This window comes from Chenopodium album, chromosome 12 (genome assembly GCF_948465745.1).
Source record: "Chenopodium album chromosome 12, dcCheAlbu1.1, whole genome shotgun sequence".
Taxonomy (NCBI): domain Eukaryota; kingdom Viridiplantae; phylum Streptophyta; class Magnoliopsida; order Caryophyllales; family Amaranthaceae; genus Chenopodium; species Chenopodium album.
Genome location: NC_137845.1, coordinates 16713178 through 16735375, shown reverse-complemented (window position 1 = coordinate 16735375; position 22198 = coordinate 16713178). Strand labels below are relative to the sequence as shown.

Here is a 22198-nt window from a genome sequence, read left to right as displayed (position 1 = left end):
AGCCTATGGCTTTGTTCTTTTCACTTGAAGTAAGGTGTTTTGGTACATATAGATCTTTTCTGATATGAGTTTATTAAGATCAAGTCTAGTCTGATTAAACGTTTACTGTAATATGATGTTAATATTTAATATAAAACATTATCGTGTGGGGTTTTGTTAGATTCGTGTGTAGTTTTTTTATTTTATATTTCTCCCCAAGTAGCTAAAAATCATAACTTTTGCTATTACACAAACAAAGAAATTTTGTACACATTTGTCCCTATTTGTTTGCCCCATTTGAATTCTCACGATTTTCAACATACGTCTTAAAACATAAATATCTCCAATTTTATACACGCAAAAATTAAAAAAATTAGATTTTTTTAAAGTAGACATTGTAATGAATTTAACAAAATCCCACTTGACTATATTATTTCTTATAAATTAGTGAGAAGTTGTGGTCAGTTTTAAAGTTTGAACCCAAATTAAACAATGAGGCAAACAAATAGTGACGGAGGGAGTATTAAGTTAACCGGAGTAAGAAGATATGGTCTAATTGTGATATGGAACAAGTAATAAGTTCCTGAAATTTAGTGATAAGATTATAAGAACATAGTCTAAGGGAAATGCTGGGTGTGTGAATGAAAGTTGAAACCTCCTATGGGAATTAACAGATCTTTGTGTTGATCTGAGTTATTGAGATGTTAATTTGCCTAAAAGAATAAATATACCTTGCTTACACTATTGATTACATTAAAATGGTTATCTATGGAATAACAAACTTGCCAAAGGTGTTTCCTGCTCCCTCCCTCCTGTCTTTTGTATTGTGGTCAAGGGAGACAGAAGAAAGAAGAAGACAGTCAGATATCATAAAATTGTTTATCTTTTGAACAAATAATTGTCCGAGTATTGTTTGTTTAGCTTGCATTGTCTACATCATATGAATTTTTGTCTTAGTTGTGTTGATGGTGAAATATATTTGTGTGCTTACTTTAATTGGTATCTGTATTGCAGGTTCTCAGCAGCGTTGCTTTACTCTCATATAAAGCTGTGAGAGTGCCTAGAGACAAAGACCGCCCATATGGTAGATTTTTTAACCTCTTTGATACCCATGTGCCGACCCCATCTTTTGGATTAAGGCTTTGATTGTTGTTTATTATCATTACTATGCATGTTTATGGCATTTTATATGTCTTTACCCATTATGAATTTGTTTTCTGACATATATTTTTTGAATTTTTTTATTTTTTACAATCTTTTTCTGTAATATAACAGTAATGGTTATTTTTCATATTCCTTTGACCCTTCATCTCTCACTACCCATTAGTTTATGGTATATATTCACCAACCATAGCCGTGTGATTTCACTTTGCTTTTCACCACATTTGTGGTGTAAGGTAGTCCTTTTGGCATCCTGTTGTGGAGCTGTAATACACAATGTCCTTTGGTGCTTTAGGTTTTTACTTTTATATTTTAATCTAAACTATTCATAGATAGTATCCTGAATATTTTTATACGAAATAAAAATCTACCTTATATCTTCCAATTATGAAAAGCCAATGCATATTCTAAATGTTCCTTTTTATTTTTATTTTATCAGTGAGATCATTAGGTTTCCTTCACCTGCCTCCTGCTATGCCTTTCACTTGTTTTTCATCTTATCCAATGAGATTTTTTTTTTTTTCCCTTGTATTAAAAAAGAAACTTAGTCAGAGAAGAGCTTTAGTTTGATTGGTTGTTTGATTTGTGGTCAAAGTTAGAATATAATTCTCCTATGATCTTGCACAATTGATAGTTAGGATTACGATTACCTTTTTTTTTTTTTAAAAAAAAGTTTCTTAGACGTGACAAGGACCTTTAACATTTACTTTTTATGGAGAGAGGGGGTTCACAAATTACCTTAGAGTTGCATAAGGGTAAGGTTCTCTAATGACTTTAGGCTGGTAGATTGGATAACATTAGAACAAACTTTTGTGACATTGTAAGCATTCTAATAACCCCTACTTGGCTAACTTATGCCAATTGTCGTTTGTAGTTTTATCAGTATGTTCAAATTGAGTTATTTGAATAAGACAAGAAAGCACAATTTTGAAAGAAAACAAAGACTAAAAAAGAGAGAAAGAAAAAAGAAGCAACTTTTGTTGCTATACAAAGGAGAAGCATAATCTATTCAACTAAGGTTTCTAATTCTTGTTTGAAGCTTCCGTAAGTGTCTATAATGTGTGAAAGGTTAGAACCAAGACTATTAGGCGAGGAGATATCAAACATTGAATTAGAGAACTTAAAGGAAACAAAAACTCACCAAGTGATACACAATCATTGAGCTTGATGATACATTGAGAAGCGAGCTGAGAGTGACCAACCTCTTCTAGAGAAAGTTCAATTAGTGAACTTGGTGAGAAGCAAGTGACCAACCACCTTTAGGGAAGTTTCACGGGATCTTCTAGGGAATTACCTTCATTTTTAAACATTTTCTCTCACCTTTTGTGCCATATTGATTTGCAAAGAGTTTTTTCAACCGGGAGCTTCAATTTTTTGTCGACTACAGCCGAACATCATCTTGATTCACTCCGTCCAAGAATTTGATTCAGGATCATGCTCATTTGACATTCAATGTAGGTTGATTGTTGGATTATGATTTATTGCGAAATCCTTTGAAATTACAGCACTGATGGATCTTCCAAAAGCTTTTTGCCAACATCTCCATATACTTGCTATATAACCTATAATTACAAAATTAAAAGTGTTAAGAGTTGGAAAAATATTAAATATACTAATTTATCACAAAACATGAGATTTAAGACATGAAGTCCGCTTACATCTTTATGTTCAACCTTATGAAACAACTACAAGAAGTAAGGTTTATGAGGATGCTGTCATTGACAATGCTGCAAATGGTATTATGATGTTATCTAATCTCCGGCACAAAGTCACCTACGTTAGAGACCCTTTTGCAATTCTCAGGCAAATGGAAAGGTAATTTGTGAACCCCTCTTTATAAAAAGAAATTATATGTATTTGCATCATTGTCGAAGGGTTAATGCTAAAGGTTCCTGTTAGGCCGCCTGGGAAACAAAAAAGGTAATTCCAATTTTCAATTTTGCTAGATTGTGGGAATTCATAGTTTCCTCAACACAGAAGTGGTGATCAAGTCAGAAAGGATTAGAAAAGATTCCAAAACTGGTAAGTTTTGTAAGCCGGTTTTGGGAAACATTTTGACGTCCACAAGCAGATGAAGGCTTTTTGAGTTTAATCCAATTTTAATGCATCCCAACCATTCGCCCAAGTTAAATAAATATAGCCATGTAATTAAGTTTACTACTCTCAAGAGCTGTTTGTTTTGGCATTAAATAGATTTTATACTTTCTAAGTAGCATCCTTTTGCAGCTTCCATTGGGGAATAAATAAATGGGGAAAAAGAAAGATGAAAACTTAATTTTCTTTTGTGGTGAAAGGATATGTCACTTAAATTTACAGACCTCATTTTTCTGTATATACCACAGGCCACGGTACACTTGAGATGCTAGGAGCACTAGGAATCTCTGGCATGCTCCTTGTAACTGCAGTAGGTATTGCATGGCATGCTGCTGATATTTTGCTGGTAGGACCTATCACTTTGTTTCCCTCTCTCCCAATCCCTTCTTTTCATTCCCAGGTTTATTTCTGTATGTTTGTGTACTTTGCATGAAAGTTAGTGCTTCTTCCATGAAATAATATAGTTGTCACCTGTCGCAATCATTGTTATCATGGCATAGGTAATGGGTTGTGGCATCCCAAGGATATTAAGGAAATTCTGATGGGATTAATCGTTGCCGAGTGAAGTTTACTCCTAAGGCACTAAATCTTCCTAATTTACTAATTGAACTCGAGGTTGAGAATTCATGTGATATAATATTCTTTGCTAGGTTATATACTAATATAGTAATATGAGTATAAAATACAATCTGATTATATATTGGAGAAGTAAGGAGCAGGGTTTTTAAATAGAAACTAATGAAAAAACGCGTAAATTAGGTTGCTAGCCTTTTTTTTTCCTGTTCTTTCAGCCATTGAAAGAAGTTATCTAAAGGGATGGATATTTGATATAGAGGATCAAAGATGTTTTTTAGGATGAAGCTATTGGAAAAATAAAGTGGGCTGATTTAATTGAATGCCCGTTTTAAGTAAGACAGGATACACCACTATAGAAAATCATACAGAGGCATCAAACAATTTAGCCCCACAAATATTCCTGCTGGTAGTATACCTTGATACGTATGGACGGTATAGGTAACTTGCTAAGCTGTCTGTCATAATGATGTCCTTCTATGCCTTTAAAATCTGATCTATTGCATCTGAAAATGCTCCATGAGGATTTCCATAAGCCCATAAGACCTGTGTTGCTCTATGGTACCAAATGTTAAGGTTACGGAAATGAGCATGTTAAGAGGTTATTCACAAGAAAGTGGGTGTGGCAAGCATTACTGACAAACTAAGGGGAAATCGCCTGCATTGGTTTGGGCATGTAAGACGGAGACCCGAGGGTGCACCGGTACGAAGAGTGAAAGAGTAGGACCATGGAGGGGTTAAACGGTGGTGATAATCCCAGATCAGCATGGATAGAATTCTAGCTTGGAATGTAAGGGAGGCAAACAAGATCAGTAAGCAGAAAGAGATTAAAAAGGTTTCCAAACCTATAATTGTGGTCTTGTTGGGCTCCTTGAAACTAAGGTAAAGTCCTCCAAATTTGGGAACTTATACCTTAATGTTGATGGGTGGTGTTTTTCTTGCAATAATAGTGTGCATCCTGGAGGAAGAATTGCAATTGGGGGGAAACCTGGTTCTTTTTTAAATATTGTCATGAGCACCAGTCAACTCATGTCAGGTGTGGCCTAAGAATAGGGATCAGTGTTTTAGTTGTACTTTTGTTCATGGTTTTAATACAGTAAGAGGAAGGATAGATCTCTGGAATGATTTAAAGGATGTCCACTCATTGATAGAGGGTCCTTGGATTATTCTAGGGGATTTCAATTGTATCTTGAATGCAGAAGAAAGAATGGGAGCTCCTGTTAGGGAAAGACAAATCGAAGATTTCAGAGCTTGTATGAACACTGTGAGATGCAGGACATCAAGTATAGTGGTAATTTTTTCACATGGAATAATAAGCAAGAGGGGACAACAAGAGTGTTCTCAAAGATTGACAGAGGGATGGTGAATGATCAATGGCGCGGTCTCATTTTGAACACTCAGAATGGTGTTTTTTAATAAGGGAGAATTTGATCACTGTCCTCCTGTGGTTGGAAACATGAAAAAACCTTTTTGATATTTTAATATGTGGGGTAAACTTCCTGGTTTCCAAGAATTGGTTGAGGAAGCTTGGAAATGTGAAGTTCAAGGGACTAAGATGTATAAAGTCTCTCAGAAATTGAAAAAAGTGAAAGCTGCCCTCGGTGAAAATGAATAAAAATGGGAATGCTAATATTGAGGTGAGATTCTGTAAAGCAAAGGAAGAGCTGGATAAACAGCGGACTTTGTTGCACACTCATCCTCAAGATATGAATGCAAGAGAGGCTGAGAAGGAAGCTAGAGAGGAATACAACTTAGCTCAAGAATTACATTTCTCATTTATGAGGCAAAAAGCTAAAGTGCACTGATGAGGGAGATCAGAACACTGCTTTTTTCCACAAAGCTCTGAAGAAGAGACAGATGGAGAATAGGATATACTCAATAAAGGATATATTTGGGGAATGGATTGATGATCATCTTGGAGTTCCTGATGCTTTCTTGGAGTACTATGTAAAATTGCTAGGTACTGCAGCTACAAATAGGAAATCAGTTGACTTGGCAGTTGTTAGAAGTGGTCCTATTTTAACTCAAGATATGGCTGAGAGTTTAATAGGTGTTTTTACCAGAGATGAAGTGAGGAAAGCTATGTTTAATATTGATATTAATAAGGCTCCGGGCCTGATGGGTTTGGAAGCTCTTTCTATAAGGAATCTTGGGGTATAGTGGGAGAGGAGGTATGTGATGTAGTGCTGGATTTCTTAGAGCATAAAAAATTGCTAAGAGAGATTAATACTGCATCTATAATTCTGGTCCCAAAAACTAAGTCTCCTGGTAGTGTGACAGAAATTCCGGCCCATAGCATGTTGTTATGTAATATATAAATGCATTTCAAAAGTGCTTTGTGAGAGACTCAAGAAGGTTCTACCTGCTGTCATTGCTGAAAATCAGAGTGCGTTTGTTCATAGCAGGTTTATCATTCATAACATTATGGTCTGCCAAGATCTAGTGAGACAGTATGGAAGAGGAAATGCTGCTGCTAGTTGTCTGATTAAATTGGACCTAAAAAAGGCATATGATACTGTGGAATGGAGCTTTATAGAAGAAATGATGGTGGTTTTGCAGTTTCCTAAGAAATTTATTGATTTGATCATGGTTTGTGTTACAACTCCCAAATTCTCACTCATGATAAATGGAACTCTTCATGGGTTCTTTGCTTCTAAAAGGGGGTTAAGGCAGGGAGATCCTTTCTCTCCCTTGCTCTTTGTGTTATGCATAGAATACCTCTCTAGGATTCTAAAGATTTTGAGCAAAGTGGAAGGCTTTAAGTTTCACCCCAGATGCAGATTAGTTGGCTTAACACATTTGTGTTTTGCAGATGACTTTATGCTTTGTTGTAAAGGGAAACTAAAGTCGATTAAACTGCTTATGAAAGGTTTTGAAGCTTTCTCTAGATCTACAGGTCTGCAAGCAAGTCCTGAGAAAACATTCATTTACTGCAATGTTATGGATGATGCAGAAATAAAAGAGGTGCTTGAATTTACAGGCTTCACCAAGGGGAAGATGCCTTTCATGTATTTGGGAGTTCCAATATGTTCAAAGAGAATCTCAGCTGCTGAATGTGAACTTCTTACTGAAAAGATGTGTACCAGAATCAAAACTTGGAGCAGTCGAAATCTTTCCTTTGCAGCCAGACTTACACTGGTAAAATCAGTTTTAATGAGTATTCAAGTGTATTGGGCTCAGATTATGATCCTGCCCAAGAATGTTTTTGAGAAGATCAATGCAATCTGCAGGGATTTTCTTTGGTATGGGAATGTCTGCAATAAACCAGGTTATATTGCCTGGAATAAGATATGTTGTAAGAAAAAATCTGGAGGCTTGGGTCTTAGAAACATTGAAGTATGGAATGCTGCAACCTTAGGAAAGCATGTATGGGCAATAGCACAGAAGCAGGACAATTTGTGGGTCAAATGGATAAATGCTGTGTACTAGAAAGGCAAGAATTGGCAACCGAAAGCAGACTGTAGTTGGTATTGGAAGCAAATATGCTTGGTGAAGGATAGAATGAAGAGTGTGATGCATCCTGCCTCGATTGGGCAGGGTATTTACAGAATTAGCAGGTGTTATGACTTGTTAACTGAGGAAAGGGAGAAATGCAGATGGGATAAACTGGTCTGGGAGAGAAGAGCTGTCCCTAAACACAAATTTATTGCTTGGCTGGCAATGCAAGGGAAGCTGAAGACCAGAAATAGGCTGCACAAGCTTAAGCTAATTCAGAACAAAGATTGTCTGCTATGTGGTGAGTTTGATGAGACACATGAGCATTTATTTTTCAAGTGTAAATACAGTAGAGAAGTTTGGAAAGAGATCAGGAATTGGATTGGGGCAGGTCCAGATCTGATTGAATTGAATAAAGCTGTTAAACAAACTGAGAAGGCTGGTTCTGTCTTCATGAGAAGAATTCTTTATACTTGTATAATAGCTGCAGTTTACCACATTTGGAGGGTCAGGAATGTGGCATTATGGGAAAACAAGGTTTTTTGCATTTCAGCGGTTTTGAAGATCATGAAGTTCGAGATAAAATGCAGAATTCAGGACTTGAATAATTTGAAGATTAGTGTACAGCAAAAGAATTGGGTACATAGTTTGTAATTGTTGATATATAGAGTTTTGTTGTGATGTATAGGGTGTTTTGAGGCTGTTTTGGCCTTTAGTTTCCCATTGTGGGATTTTGGTTGTAAAAAGCTATTTTGATCAATAAAATTTTTGCTTACTGATCAAAATAAAAATTAGGAAGGATATGATGCATATGGATTTGCGTGATAATAAGACACTTGATCGTAAGGGATGTGGAGGAAGTTTTATGTCGATGACTACATGAAATAATCACTTTTGGTTCATGTAGCTGACCCCACTTATGGGATTAAGGCTTTGATTGATTGATTGGAAAACAACCTCTTGCATGATAAGGATGCTAAGTTTGCCAACCCACAATGGCAATAGATAAGGCTTTGAGAAATTGATTCTTCTCACTACTGAAACAATAGACATGCACATTTAGAGATTGACATTTAGCGGGTCTTTGTTTCTGCAAAGTATCAATATTGTTGAGCTTGTTCAAACATGTAAGTGATGTAATCCGCTAAATTACCTTAGTATTTTGAGGCATATTGGTTTAGACTCTTAGTAAACTTAAATTGGAAAAAATGTGTTTGATTGCTCAATTATTAAATCTAATGATTTAGTAATCCTAGAATTTGTGAAGTTGGAACTCTAGGCAAAAAAATCTTTGTAGAAATTTGATAAAGTCCAAGTAGTAATTGTGTCAAGTTTAGCAACAGTATCTTATCTCATAGTAGCCAGTTATGGATGTTATACTTATACAATGATTTTGAAAATTCAAAATTGGGTCACATAACAGCTTGAAAGTTTGGAGACTGAATAACATAATTCTGGCTGGAATGTGTTTATTTTTCTTAAGGATCTATGGGGAAATATGGGAGTAACTGATGATTATTGCAGTGTTAAATCTTAATTGTTCATGGCAAGGTTGGTTATGATGGTTAAAATCTTTGCTGCTGGTCCACTGAGGCAAAAATTTCAAAATCTCCCTATGTCAGTCAAATGTGTATCGTTCTAGTTTCTTCTCTTTTCCCTTAATCCTCCTCAATTTTAAAGTTTTGTAATAAATAATAAGATTTAACAATTAAAGAAACTTTGGCTAAAGTATTAGGTTGTCTCGGAGTTATTTTTTGTTATGTAGCTATATTACTATATTTTTATTAATAGATCAAATGCTGTCTGATTTCCTAACAAAACTATAATGTTGTTTTGCAGGGTTTGCTTACAGCATCCCCTGAAGCTGTTAGTCAATCCTTGATGCATGAGCATGGTCATCATAGTGGGCATGACCATAAGATCGATATGGATCACCCGATTCTAGCATTGAATATGGCTATTTTATCCATCGCTGTAAAAGATGGGTATATTTATTTTATTCTATGACTTATCCAATCTATAGAAGCTTGGCTAGCTCCTTTCACTTTGCTGTTATCCTTTTGGATTGTTTGGCCTTCCCCTTTTTTATAGTCTTATATGCTTCTTCAATCACTATCTGATAATCCTGTTTTGTATTTCATGGATCTCATCCACCCTTGTTGGCTTATTGATATTAATATGTTCTATTATAGTTGCAGTCTTTTTTGGATAACAAAGAGAGCTGGGGAAAAAGAAGGCAGTGGGCTCATGATAGCAAATGCATAGCATCATAGGGCTGATGCTATCTCTTCTTTCGTTGCTCTTATTGGGGTAGGTAAGAACTGTCTATTGTGAATGTGTTAGCCTATAGATGAATTTTAATCCCCACAGCCTAAGTTTATTTCACAACTTCGAAGTTTTCAGTACCACCATCATTTCGATATCAAACTTCTGCAGTAATTGAGTAAAGAAAAGCCAGCAAGCTTGGTGTGGTAAATTAGGCAGATCTCACACTTATAGATACATGTCATGATTGGTTAGCATACACGGAGTATATTATCCTACATAGTCTTTGAAACTGATGCCAGAAGCTTTAGCGTTTATTTTGTGTATTAAAGCAGGGCCTCTGCCACTTTTCTTACTCTTATCCAGTATTCTATTGTGCTGCTCAGCACTGCTCTCAGTTGACAAGTGCTACTTATTTATTTACCCTCGGTTCATGTATTGCAAAATAAAACGCTAGTGCTGCTTACTGTTACTTTGTTAGCTCTCAGCTATTTGCCCCTTACCTAGGCACCGACCCTATTATTCTCTATTTTTTCTGGAGATCATTATTAGTTACGTGCCAAGGTACATTTGTCTCATGACTGTCATTTGCATCAAGCTGGAAAAACCTTATGCTGCTTTTTTCTTGCCACTAACCCAAGTCAGGTTGACTTGTGCAAGGAAGACCCTATCTGCTACAGGTTATTAGCTTTTGAAAGTTGGTGTCTTTCTCAAGAATGTTACTGGAAGAGTTATAGACTTAACTGTTCAAAGAGGGCTGGCTTATAACCTGTTGACCTGTTGTGATCATTACTCTTATCATTTCACTTACAACTTTTTTTGAACCAATCATTTCACTTACTTTATTATAATATACAAAGTACAAAATATGAAGTATAATATATCATCATTTTAAAAATTTGTTATGATTATGAAATTAATGACGAAAATAATGTGATCATATTGCATTGTTTTGTTCTTTTGACTGACAGAATTGTTGCTAACAAGTGTCTTTTAATTTTGTCATCAGGAGGATCCATTCTTGGTGTAAAGTCTTTTGATCCCCTTGCTGGACTTCTTGTGTCTGGCATGATTCTAAAAGCAGGTCTGGAAACTGGTTACCGTAGGTATGCTATTTGTCAACCTTTATAGATTGATGTCTAGATTTTATCTGGATTTCTTTATTTCTTTATTTTTATAACAAGTAAAATCGGTATTTAAACTTTTAAAATATAAATTTTGATGGAGAAAAGGCAAAATAAGAAAGACTGGTGGAAGTTGTGCAGTTTCTAACCTCGAACGTATTTGTATTTTTTTTTTTTTTACCCCTTTATGCAAGATGTGATGTTAAATTGATGATAAGTATGATGTATGAATGTCGATTAGTTACATTGAAAAGTAAAACACATTACACAAAGAATTGTTTAGATATTTTCTCGGTATATTTCAGGTGTTTTTTTTTTTAAAAAAAAAAAAAAAAAAATTATTCGAGTATTTTTTATCTTATTATGTATGATATATTTCATAGCTTGTTACTAGTTTGGATAAGTTTATGGATTAATCAAATCAATTTTGGGCCACTTTATACTACTAGTCTACAACCACTGTTGATCAATTTTTTACTAGCATGTATTGATATACGTTTTTTAAAATCCGAAACCCGAAATATTTTGGAAAATTTTCATATTTCCTCAATTCTTTTAATATTGCACCATAAGGGTTGGGCACAAATTTTTTGGTAGTGGGAAAAAGGAAGAGAGAAAGGTAAAAGTACAAAATTGCCCTCGTGATTGTAAACATAAATTAAAAAATTAAGTATTATAGGTAAGAGTATATAGGGTATTTGTAGTGTAAACACAAATATTTGCTTCCCAAGAATGGATATGGTGCAATATTTGTGAAACTTCCTTAAAAGGCAAGTAGTGCAATATTTGAAAAAAAAATGGAGGAAGTATATCGGACGAAAACCGAATAACTGAGTAATTATTGGTTCGGATATCCGATCCGAAATTAATATTGGTTGGGCATCCTAAATTATCAGATCGGATGCTCATTGGATCTTCGGGTATTCAAATCTTCGGATATTTTATTTAGCCCCGAGTAAAACCATCAACGATCTGAACTAACTTGTCATTTGTAAAATTTATACTATTAACAGACATGTTGCTTGACTCGCTTCTGAGAAAACTTATTGATCTTCCACAGTTGAAGTATGATTTTGTGAAGATTGAGTCTAGGGTGTTAATTCAAGTTGACAAACATGTGGATAATATATTGGCTAAGTTGATTAACACTTTTTCGTTCAAAACTGTAGTGTTTTAGAGCTGGTGGATGCTGCGATTCCACAGCAGCTGTTGGACCCTCATCGAGAAACGATTCTACAGGTTGAAGAAGTGAAGGTAAATTTTATCCTTATAAATTCAAGTTAAGGTGTAGTTCCTTTGCAAATCTGAATGAATGGGCACTTAGTGCAGAACTAATCAGCTTAATGCTGCATGAGAATAGTTACCTAGGCTTCTTCTACGTCACCTGAGAGTGTTACAGTATAATGGCGACAGAACAACCACGTGGTCATTTAGATATGTGATAGAGGACTCATTTTGCTCTTGGTTGTGGTGGTCATGTAGAAACCGTTTCTAAAGCTTTTACCAAAAGAGTTGCAATGTCATTGTCATAATAGCTACTAGTCTACTACTCTTGAAATTTGAATCTTGACATCTTAGCTTGGGGGTTTGGGACCAAGAAAAATTCATTCCCATATGTAAAGGCCATTATGCATTGTACTTAGACCTAGCAAAATAGACCTGACCCAAAAGACCCAATTTTTACTCGAAAGTGATAACCTGAAATAAATTTAACACCCAAAATAACGAACCAAACCCGACCCGAAAATTTCAAACTAGGAACCAACCCGACCTTAAATTGACCTGAACCGAATTCAACCCGACCCTAAACCACCCCAAATTGAATTATATTGATAGTTGGTGTATTGATAGTCTGTTAATGATTCAAATCACCATCCAAAAGTTGCTGATTCTTTTAATTTCAAATCGCATCCTAGATACACCTATAATCCTTCTGTTGCTCCGACGTACACATAATTTATTTGCTAAATGATACCGTTGATTATGTGTTTAGGGATGTCACCACCTGAGGGGAAGAATGGTTGGCTCGTTTTTGCACCTTGATGTACACATATAGCTATTATACCTTCTCAATGTTTTCTAATTGAACTTGGACATGTGCATCATGATATTTCTGGAATTGTTGTCAACAAGCTATTGATAATGTTTAGTGATTTTACAGCTTGTTTATTTGAATTTTATCAATCAATGAATGCCATTTTGTCCATGTAACAATCCACTACATTAAGTGCCACTGTTAAAAGATAAAACATAACTTTAATTCAATGGATGACATAAATGATAAAATTCACCAGTGCCCAAAAAAAAAAAAAAACATCTATGTACACCAATATAATAAAAATTAGTGCTTTTTAGTTTTTACTCACTAATTACCTTTATTTCATCAATACTACTACTGTCATGTTTAAAGCTTTGTTTGACTGAATTGCATTTTAAATTTAATTTTTACTCCATCAATAATTTTAAATAGATTGTCTTTTGGTCATACTAAAAAAAATTGGATGTGAAGCATTGGCCATCAATGGGTTTTTTATGGTAGTCCTTGATTTCACAGGTTTCTTTTCTAGTCTTTTTGGTGAGTTACAAGCTAGGTGATGGTGCATAATTTTCCATTTGGAAAGTATCCTAAGAGTAGAGATGCCTTCTCAAATCGTTGTATTGAATTAATCTTTTCTATGCTTATGCTTGCTACAACAATCCTCCATAGGAGCTTTCAGGGATTGGGAGATAGGGAAGCTCATTGATTTGCCGAGCACTTATAAGTTGATAGTCAAAATAACGAGTGTGAATGGAAGATTCTTGTGTATGTCATGTTTAAAATTCCTCTTGTTCTCATTCTTTCCTTGTCACAACAACATTTGGAGGTGAATATCTTTCGTATAGGGGAAGCCTTTAGTTGGAACTTAGTGTTGGATAAATTCAATGATACTGAAATTACTGATGAACACGTCAAATCACTGCCCAAATAAGGCCTTTTTTCTTAATGTGTCTCTGATGCTGTTAATAGCAGATTGAGACCACATAGATTGTATTATATACTTATGGTAGTTTTTCCTACTGTTGACAACAAATCAACATATATCATTTTCGAAACAACAAATATTATCTATGAATAAAGATACAAAAGTACCTTTTATTTTTTTTCTCAGTACTTATGTACTTCGTATTGTTAGTACATAAATTAATGATATCCTACGTTAAGGGATTATGCTTCTTATAGAATAATATTTATATCAACGATGTATGTTACGATTTAACATTTAGACTAAAAGTTTTTCCCAAAATCGAATCAACAACTTAGGGCATCTAACGGGCACAAAACTAGTTTTCTTATAATATAAATCTAGGAGGGGGGTTGGTGGTGGTGGTATTGTAAATTTAAATTGCGTTCGCCTACCTAATTTTGTTCTGTGTATTTTCCTAGAGAAGAGAAATATGTTAGTTTTTAATTTTTCGGTAATTGACTGACCGTTGCAAATCTACCATATGTAAAGTAAAGATTTGCAAATATCAAGTGTATGTTATAGTGGGTTGAATTGATAGTTCATTATATCTTTCAGAATCTAGAGGAATATGCAAGTTACATAAATGAACAAAAAATTGACACACTACCCGCTTCCCAATAAATTAAACAAATTCTGAATTACAATATATTAAAAGGCGTTTCTAACAAAGTCAGACCCTTTCACTTACGTCATGTCACCTATTCAAACTCACATTATGCCACATCACCATTCAATCATCAACCTTAATCATTATGCCATGTCACTATTACTCCATATAAAAACATGAGCATAAAGAGATTCGAACACCCAACCACTTGTAGGAAAGATGGTTATTTAACCATCTAAGCCAATTAGCAACCACGCTATAAATATGAAAGTAAATGTATATAATTGAAAATCACAAGAACCAAAAAAAAAAAAAAAAAAAAAAAAAAAAAAAAAAAAAAATCTCCCGGTGCCAGGCCACACACTAGTTAGCTGTATTAAATTGTGTTGCGCACTTGTCCTTTTAGTTTTAAACAAATTTTTGTAAATTCAGATTAGTCTAATGTATTATTTTCAAGGATCAAACACTTGAATATAGAATATGCACCTGTATCAGATTTAAATTCCCGGGTCTAAGTATCCTTGAATATTATCTATCTTTGAAAAGGAGAAAATTTAGTTTAACTTTATGGTACAAAAATTTTGAGGCTGTGTATTTGGAGTGGATCTGTCCACTAGTCTTAGGATATTGAAGATTTCTTAAGTTGGATATGGTATGAATATGGTGTTTTTGCATCTGTTTATCTTGTGTTGTGGTTACTAGTTAGAGAGGAATAATGAGATTTTTAAAAGTAATTAGATCTCAATGCGAATCATATATATTCCTATATTTGTTTTTGTCATATCGATATTTAGTGTAAATTGCTCTTTTTTTTTCAAGTTTTTCTTTTTTCAACTTTATATCATGGAACTGAATCTTTTGTGTTTTCTTTGTTTACCTAGTTTGAGATCTCTTTGTTGTAAAGCTCTTTTATCTGTTACTGTTCTTTTGTTATCTAAAATACAAGGGAGACTTGCTGAAAGAGTAGAGAGTGAACATTGTGGATTTAAGTTGGAGCCTTGTTCTATCTCTTGCAGGTTGATCCTTTCACCAGTGTCAGCGCTGCTCACCATATCAGTGAGCATGTTAGGCACCGAATCCACGAGTCTCATCCTGAAGTGGCTAAAGTCTTCATACAAAGGTATATACTTTTACTCAATTCCCATATGGGCATAACATAGATTATCTTTGCTGATGCAATTTGAAGCATTAGCTTTGGTTTTATATGAAATAACTGAATAATGAAATAAACTTTTTGTTTTTTTTCTGTGCATTGATTGGATTCTGGAAAAGCATAATGGATCTTATGATAAACTTACCAGTTTGAAATTGTGCTGGCATTACTGCATAGTGCTTGCTTTGAAAATAAACTTATCAGTTTGAAAATTGCGTTCTATGGTTGTAATATTGGACAGATATCAAGCCTATGTCATTGACCACTCTGACTTCATTTTACTAAAGTTGTTTAGGTTAGGCTGAAGCTAGTTATGTATAAGGTGAAAATACAAATGGATTATTAAATATGTTGAATAAGTAAAAGTGCAACTGTGCAAGAGTACAAAGAGTATCGCGAGCCCACAGTGGTGGTGTGGACTATAACTGGAAAATTACTAAATGAGCACATTTGGTTCAAATAATTTTTATTTTTTTTTTGTTGTAAATTTGGCTTGAATAATATGCACATCATGTTGGAGTTAAGAATTAAAAAAATTAAAAAATTAAAAATTGCACGTTTAATTTCAAAATTGTGCACGTCAATTCTTTCTCATCCTTCTCATTTTAACATCTTTCTCACTTGACCTTGAATTGATGCTTTCAAAATCTCTCACTGAAACCCTTGGTTGAAAAGTTTTTTACTCCAGCTGTTTAGAGAGGAAGGTTTTCCTTTAAATTTTGTCTTAGTGTAATACAAAAGTGTATGTGAAAGATTATTAATAGAATTTTTTACTTTTTGTTATGAACATAGATTATTTAAATGATTTTAGTGATTTTGAATATCCTCCAAGTAGTCTGAAAGAGTAAAGATGGCTATATTCTAGGTTGCCTGTCTAAAAAGAGGGAGCAGTGTAGCTGCGTAGGGGGTAATGTGCCCATCTAGCCTCTGTTTTGCTTGGTCAAGGAAATTTTTTTGTTAGCCGTTTTCTTTACGTTCTACGACTACTGCAATGCAAATTCAGTTTTCTGAAGTTGTACACTTATTAGGCACAGCTGCTTTAAAGCTCAACGTCTTCAAACTGTCTTTTGTAACCTGTTTTAGCGTCTGAAATACTGAAACCAATCAAACCATTGGCATTGCATGTTTTTGTTAATATATAGTATAGCAGTTGCTTTACCTTTATTCTCGATCCTGTTTCCTTGTGGGTTCATTTTACGTTGGAACTTCTATTGCAGATCCTTCTGTCTCCTTTAAGGACAAAGACTTTGATCATATCATCACTAATATATTCGCTTCACCGTTTCCAAAGGTTAAGTGTTTTTCTTCTATTCAGCTCAGGCTAAAGCAAATATTTGTGTTTCATAAATGATTCGACAGACCAAATCAAATAATGTCAAATTATAAAAATTTCATATCTGAAAAGTATGCTGTTTTTCTTAACAATTGGTGTGCAAATAAGATCTAATATCCTTGCTTCTTTGAAAGCACTTTTACAACTAGTTCAACCTAGACTGTTTGTGGCTCATTTGCCAAGCCATGTTACTAAGAAGGATTTATAAGCATAAAACATTTTGTAAATCCACATTTTTGTCATGTATATTCGTTCCTCAGGTCACAAGAGATTCTGTACAAATGTCAAGGACACAAACACAAAATGCTGATTTGGAGCGACATAACATCTTCCATACCGAGTGCTTGATTGGTTCTAAGGTGTGCTCTTTGATAGTGGATAGCGGTTCTTGCACTAATGTTGTGGACAGCAAGCTAGTTGATGAGTTAAAATTGCAAACTCGTGTTCATGAGCGACCATTTAAGGTTTTGGGGATAAGTGAGGGGAATAGCATAAATGTTACAAAACAAGCCCTAGTCAATTTCGTGTTGGGTGAGTACTAGGATGCTATTTGGTGTGATGTTATCCCATTGACCCCTTCTGATATCCTTTTGGGGCGTCCATGGAAATTTGATCGAGAGGTTTTGCATCATGGGAGAGAGAACATATGTTCGGTCAAGTTTGGGATGAAGTGTTTCAACTTAACCCCTTTACCTCCTAAGGTGTTATATTAGCATAATTATTTAATTCAATCATTAATATTATTTTTTAGTAGATTATATGTAGTGCTGTCAAATTTCAAACCGAAATCGTTTAACTGCCCGAAACAAACCGACCCAAATGAGAATCGAACCGATTAAAAACCGTTTTTTTGAAACCGAAAACCGACCCGAACCGTATGTGAATGAACCCGAAACCGAACCGATCCGAATAATGTTACACCGTATAAGAACCGAACCCGTTAATGAACCGAATCAGTTCTAAACCGAATTGAAATCAAACCGAACCGAAAAAGAACCGAACTGTTTTTAACCCGAAATCGCTTTCAACCCGGAACCGTTTGAATCGGGATAAAAACCGTTTACACCGAACCATTAATAACTCGCGACCCGTTTGCACCAAACTGTATATAAACCGAACCGTTTGCAAATCGAATCATTTATGAACCGGACCGCTTATAAACGAATCGGCTACAAACTGCTTACTATAAAAAGAATATTAAAATCAAGTTAAAAGGTGTTTTAAATGAAATTTAATTATCATAGTACTCCCTCCGTCCTCGAAAGAACAACCTTTTGGGTTGATTTCGCGGGTATTAATAAAGTTAAATAAAATAAAGTAAAAGTATATTGGAAAAATAATTTATATGGAATTTACAAAAAAGTAGAGAGAGATAGTAATAAAGTATATGGAAAAATAAAATTTTATATGGGGAACCTAATTTTGCACAAATATTGTTGTAAATTGGTGGGTATTTTAATGCTAATGGGTCATTCTTTTTGGGGCTATAATTAAACCAAATGGGTCGTTCTTTCGGGGACAGAGGGAGTACAAAAATTCTTCCTGCCAAATTAATATTTATTGAAAATTTATTATCATAGTATAAAATATCTTCCTGCCAAATTATTATCATAGTATAAAATATCTTCCTGCCACTAAAAATCCTCCTGCCATAAATTGAATCGAAAAAGAACCGAACCAGTTATAAACTGAACTGAAAAAGAATCGAACCAATTATAAACTGAAGCGAAAAAGAACCGAACTAGTTATAAACTGAACCGAAAAAGAACCGAACTGTTTCTAACCCGAAACCGTTTCCAACCCGAAACTGTTTGAACCAGGATAAAAACCGTTTTCACCGAACCATTAACAAACTGCAACCCGTCTGCACTGAACCATTTACTACCCGGATTGTTTACAACCCAAACCAAATTAAAACCGCTTAAGATTAAACCGAAACCAAATCGAACCGATAACTATTTAAACCGAACTGGAACCGACCCGCGAGACACTTAAACTGATTTCAAACCGGCCCGATTTAATACCGAACCAATTTCAAACCAAACCGAACCCGAACTGTCTAACCGTTTTGACAGTGCTAATTATATGTCATCGTATTGGTGTATGGAAATTTATCTAGGGTTAATATGTTACTTGAATAACATATATAAAAGGAATATTGTATTATTTTGTGCTTAAACCTAATTGAGAGGATTCTTCTTAAGAAATTGTTAACCTAAAATTTAGTGTAGTTGCCATTAACTTCAACCTTAATTCAAAAAATAAAATTGTTAAACTAAATTTAGTGTCGTAGCCAATTTATAATTCACCCGATTTATTTTTTAATAATAATTTTTTTTTTTTTTTTTTTTTTTTTTTTTTTTTTTTTTTTTTTTTTTTTTTGTGAACTTAATCAAATCATTGATAAAAAGTTATATGACATATACAAATGAAGTCTTTTGAGCTTCTGGGCAGAGCAGAGCATGGGTCAGCAGAGCAGATTTCAGGATAGCAGAGCAGAGCCGAGCCGAGCATAGCAGATTTCAACATTACTACTACTACTACTACTACTACTGTTATTATTATTATTATTATTATTATTATTATTATTATTATTATTATTATTATTATTATTATTATTATTATTATTATTATTATTATTATTATTATTATTATTATTATGTGCATACGCCATTGATTTAGGTGAGTGAAAACATAAATAAATGTGTACCATATTTAACATATGTTAATAGTATAAAGATAAAAGACAACATTTTACATATATTCATTTCTCAAAAATTTTAAAATAAAATGATTTAATGAGTAATAATGATTTTACTTATAAATATGTCTTAATCATATATTTTTAACCCTCAAAATAATAATGATATACAAAGTACTACTTGAAAACAACCTCTTTTTTTTAATTCTTAAATTGTATGGAAAGATTTGAAAAATAATTCAACTCAATGAACTAACAATCAATACCTACATAAAATGTTTCTATATATTGTGATTCTAATATCAAATGTTTATAAAAAGAAATTGTTATTAATTGTTATTCTTATTATTTATTTTTTTGAAAAAATTGTTATAATTATTAGAAATTATTAATTAATAATATTATTAAATATTAATTCTTAATAATTTGAATTATTAAATATTATTATTGATAATTATTATTATGATTAATAAATATTAATTATTATTAATATTAATAATTATTATAATTATTTTTAATATTAATAATTATTATAATTATTTAAAATAATTAATTATTATCATCAATACAATATTAATTATTATCATCAATACAATATTAATTATTATTATTATTGAATATTAATTATTATTGTTATTATTAATTATTATTTGAAAATAGAGCAAAGCAGAGCAGGGCAGAGTAGAGCAGATTTCTTTTGAGCAGAGTACGGCTCAGCAGAGCAGAGCAAAGCAGAGCAGTTCTAAAGAACGGGGCCTTAACCAACTTTATAGTTGTCAAAAAAAAAACCAACTTTATAAGTAGAATCAAACAAAGGTTTATGTTATCAAAGCTACGATCGTTGATTAGATCTCATAATGTGGTACATCTCTCAAATATATCGTTGGAATATACAGTCTTTTAAGAGAGATAGTCTAACGATTTGTTGTAGTCTTGAGGATGATTTCCATCTAATTCACTCGAACACACTTGAAATTTGACAACTGTTGTGATCCTGTACAAATATATATTTACAAACGAGCCAATAATAAGGTAAAAGAATGAAAGATGCATGATTACTTTTTTCAGATAAATCCTAACACACAAAGTTTATTCCCTACGGGTAAATGAACAACTAAACCAACAATAACCAACAACTCCACCATAAGGAAAACTTTACCATTGGGAATTTGGGAGACAGATGAACATCTACACTACATGAGTAGATTTATTGAAATCTAAATTGGGAACCTTAAAAAAAAAAGAGAAAAGGGTGGAAAATAGTCTAATTTTCGAAGAACTTTAAAAAAATAAAATAAATAAAAAATAAATAAAAAAAAAAGCACTGGCTTTAATTGAATATAGGAAAATTTGCGAGAAAGGTATTTTTAAGTGGTCGATCTTGTGAGAAAGACCCTTTTATAAAAGAAAAAAAAAAAAAAAAAAAAAAAAAAAAAAAAAGGTGACACAAAAGGTCCTTATATCCCATTTGGGTTGTGGGGAGGGTCCGTTGACCAAACTCCGGTGTTGACTAGAATTTTTCCGGCCAAATAAAGTCTTGACCACTTTAGTTACCTTTTTTTTCCCCTTTATCCTCTTTTCCCCTCGATTTCACCCTTTTCCCCCTTTTGAAACCCTAATTTCAGACCCAAAGTAATCACAAATCTTGAATTCTTATCCTTGAAATTACTTTGTGATTACTTTAGGTTTGAAATTAGGGTTTCATAGGGGGGAAAAGGGGGGAAATCGAGGAAAAAAGAGGGAAAAGGAAAAAAAAAAAAAAGGTAACTAAAGTTGTCACGTGCTATGCACGTGACTTTATTTGGCCAGAAAAATCTAGTCAACGCCGGAGTTTAGTCAACGGACCCTTCCTACAACCCAAATGGGATATAAGGACCTTTTGTGCTGAACGATTTGCCCAATTGGTGTTAAAAAATAAATAAATTACTAAAATAGTGTTCACTTAAAAATATTTCTCAAAGTAGTGTTTATGTAGGTTCGGAAATTACAAAGCTAGGAATTAAAAATTAATGGCTAATACAATCCAAATATATATATGTATACCATTAAATTCTTTATTTTTAACGCTTACAGTATCTTGACCAGAGTATGGATTATGAATTTCGAAGTAATATAAATGTTTAAAAATTTCTAGCATTTTTGTTATGGACATAACCTTGTCAAAAAACGTATATATAACATGATATATAATGCATTATTTAGACGGATTTAAATTATCAAAGGGAACTCAATCACCATTCTTGAAACCAACTGCTAGTTCTACAATGCAATATCAATTTGGATTGGAGATGGTATTACTTTATTACAAAATAGCTCAAAACATGTCATACTAGCTAAATAAAAAAAATCAATTTAGCACCATTTTTTATGAATTTGGAGATGATGATCGAACAACCTTCAAAGTACAGATGTGTGCTCATGCTTCAAATGAAAATTTGAAGAGTCATGTTGACCAAGAAGTAGAGTTGGAAACTCCATTTGATCTGTTAAAAAGTAGACATGCAACATTATTAGTAAGAAAAGTAATTCCATTTGAACAACTATATATACATATAAGAAATTTAATAATCTTAAAAAATTAGCTAACCTTGACGAACAATTTTTTTTATTGTGTCCCTTTGTCGACAAACACTACATGTCACCTTTGCTCGATTACCTTCATCCATCTCATTTCGTAATCTTTGGGAAGGAGGTCGTCCGGGACTACGCTTGAGACTAGCATCAACAACAACTTTCGGTACATTATAATGTGTCCAATAGTCTTTGTC

The 22198-nt window shown here is 33.5% G+C and overlaps 1 protein-coding gene and 1 long non-coding RNA gene across 2 annotated transcripts; both read left to right on the top strand.

Annotated features, from left to right (window-relative positions):
- Window positions 1-9454: 9454 nt before the first annotated feature.
- LOC145572157 (uncharacterized) lies at window positions 9455-11886 on the top strand. Its single transcript, XR_014096694.1, has 3 exons — window positions 9455-9556; window positions 10517-10613; window positions 11801-11886. It is a non-coding gene; the product is annotated as an uncharacterized LOC145572157 (long non-coding RNA).
- A 3377-nt stretch (window positions 11887-15263) lies between these two features.
- LOC145572156 (uncharacterized) lies at window positions 15264-17360 on the top strand. The gene is made up of 3 exons (XM_081631176.1): window positions 15264-15363; window positions 16614-16687; window positions 16990-17360. Exons 1-3 carry the CDS (start codon window positions 15306-15308, stop codon window positions 17269-17271), a joined length of 414 nt encoding a protein of 137 aa, XP_081487302.1. The 5' UTR covers window positions 15264-15305; the 3' UTR covers window positions 17272-17360.
- Window positions 17361-22198: the final 4838 nt, after the last annotated feature.

Coding starts and splice junctions, on each gene's coding strand:
- LOC145572156 (XM_081631176.1), top strand. CDS start 15,306: ATGTTAGGCACCGAATCCACGAGTCTCATCCTGAAGTGGCTAAAGTCT. Junction 15,364..16,613: donor GCTAAAGTCTTCATACAAAG/GTATATACTTTT, acceptor CTTCTATTGCAG/ATCCTTCTGTCTCCTTTAAG. Junction 16,688..16,989: donor TCGCTTCACCGTTTCCAAAG/GTTAAGTGTTTT, acceptor TTCGTTCCTCAG/GTCACAAGAGATTCTGTACA.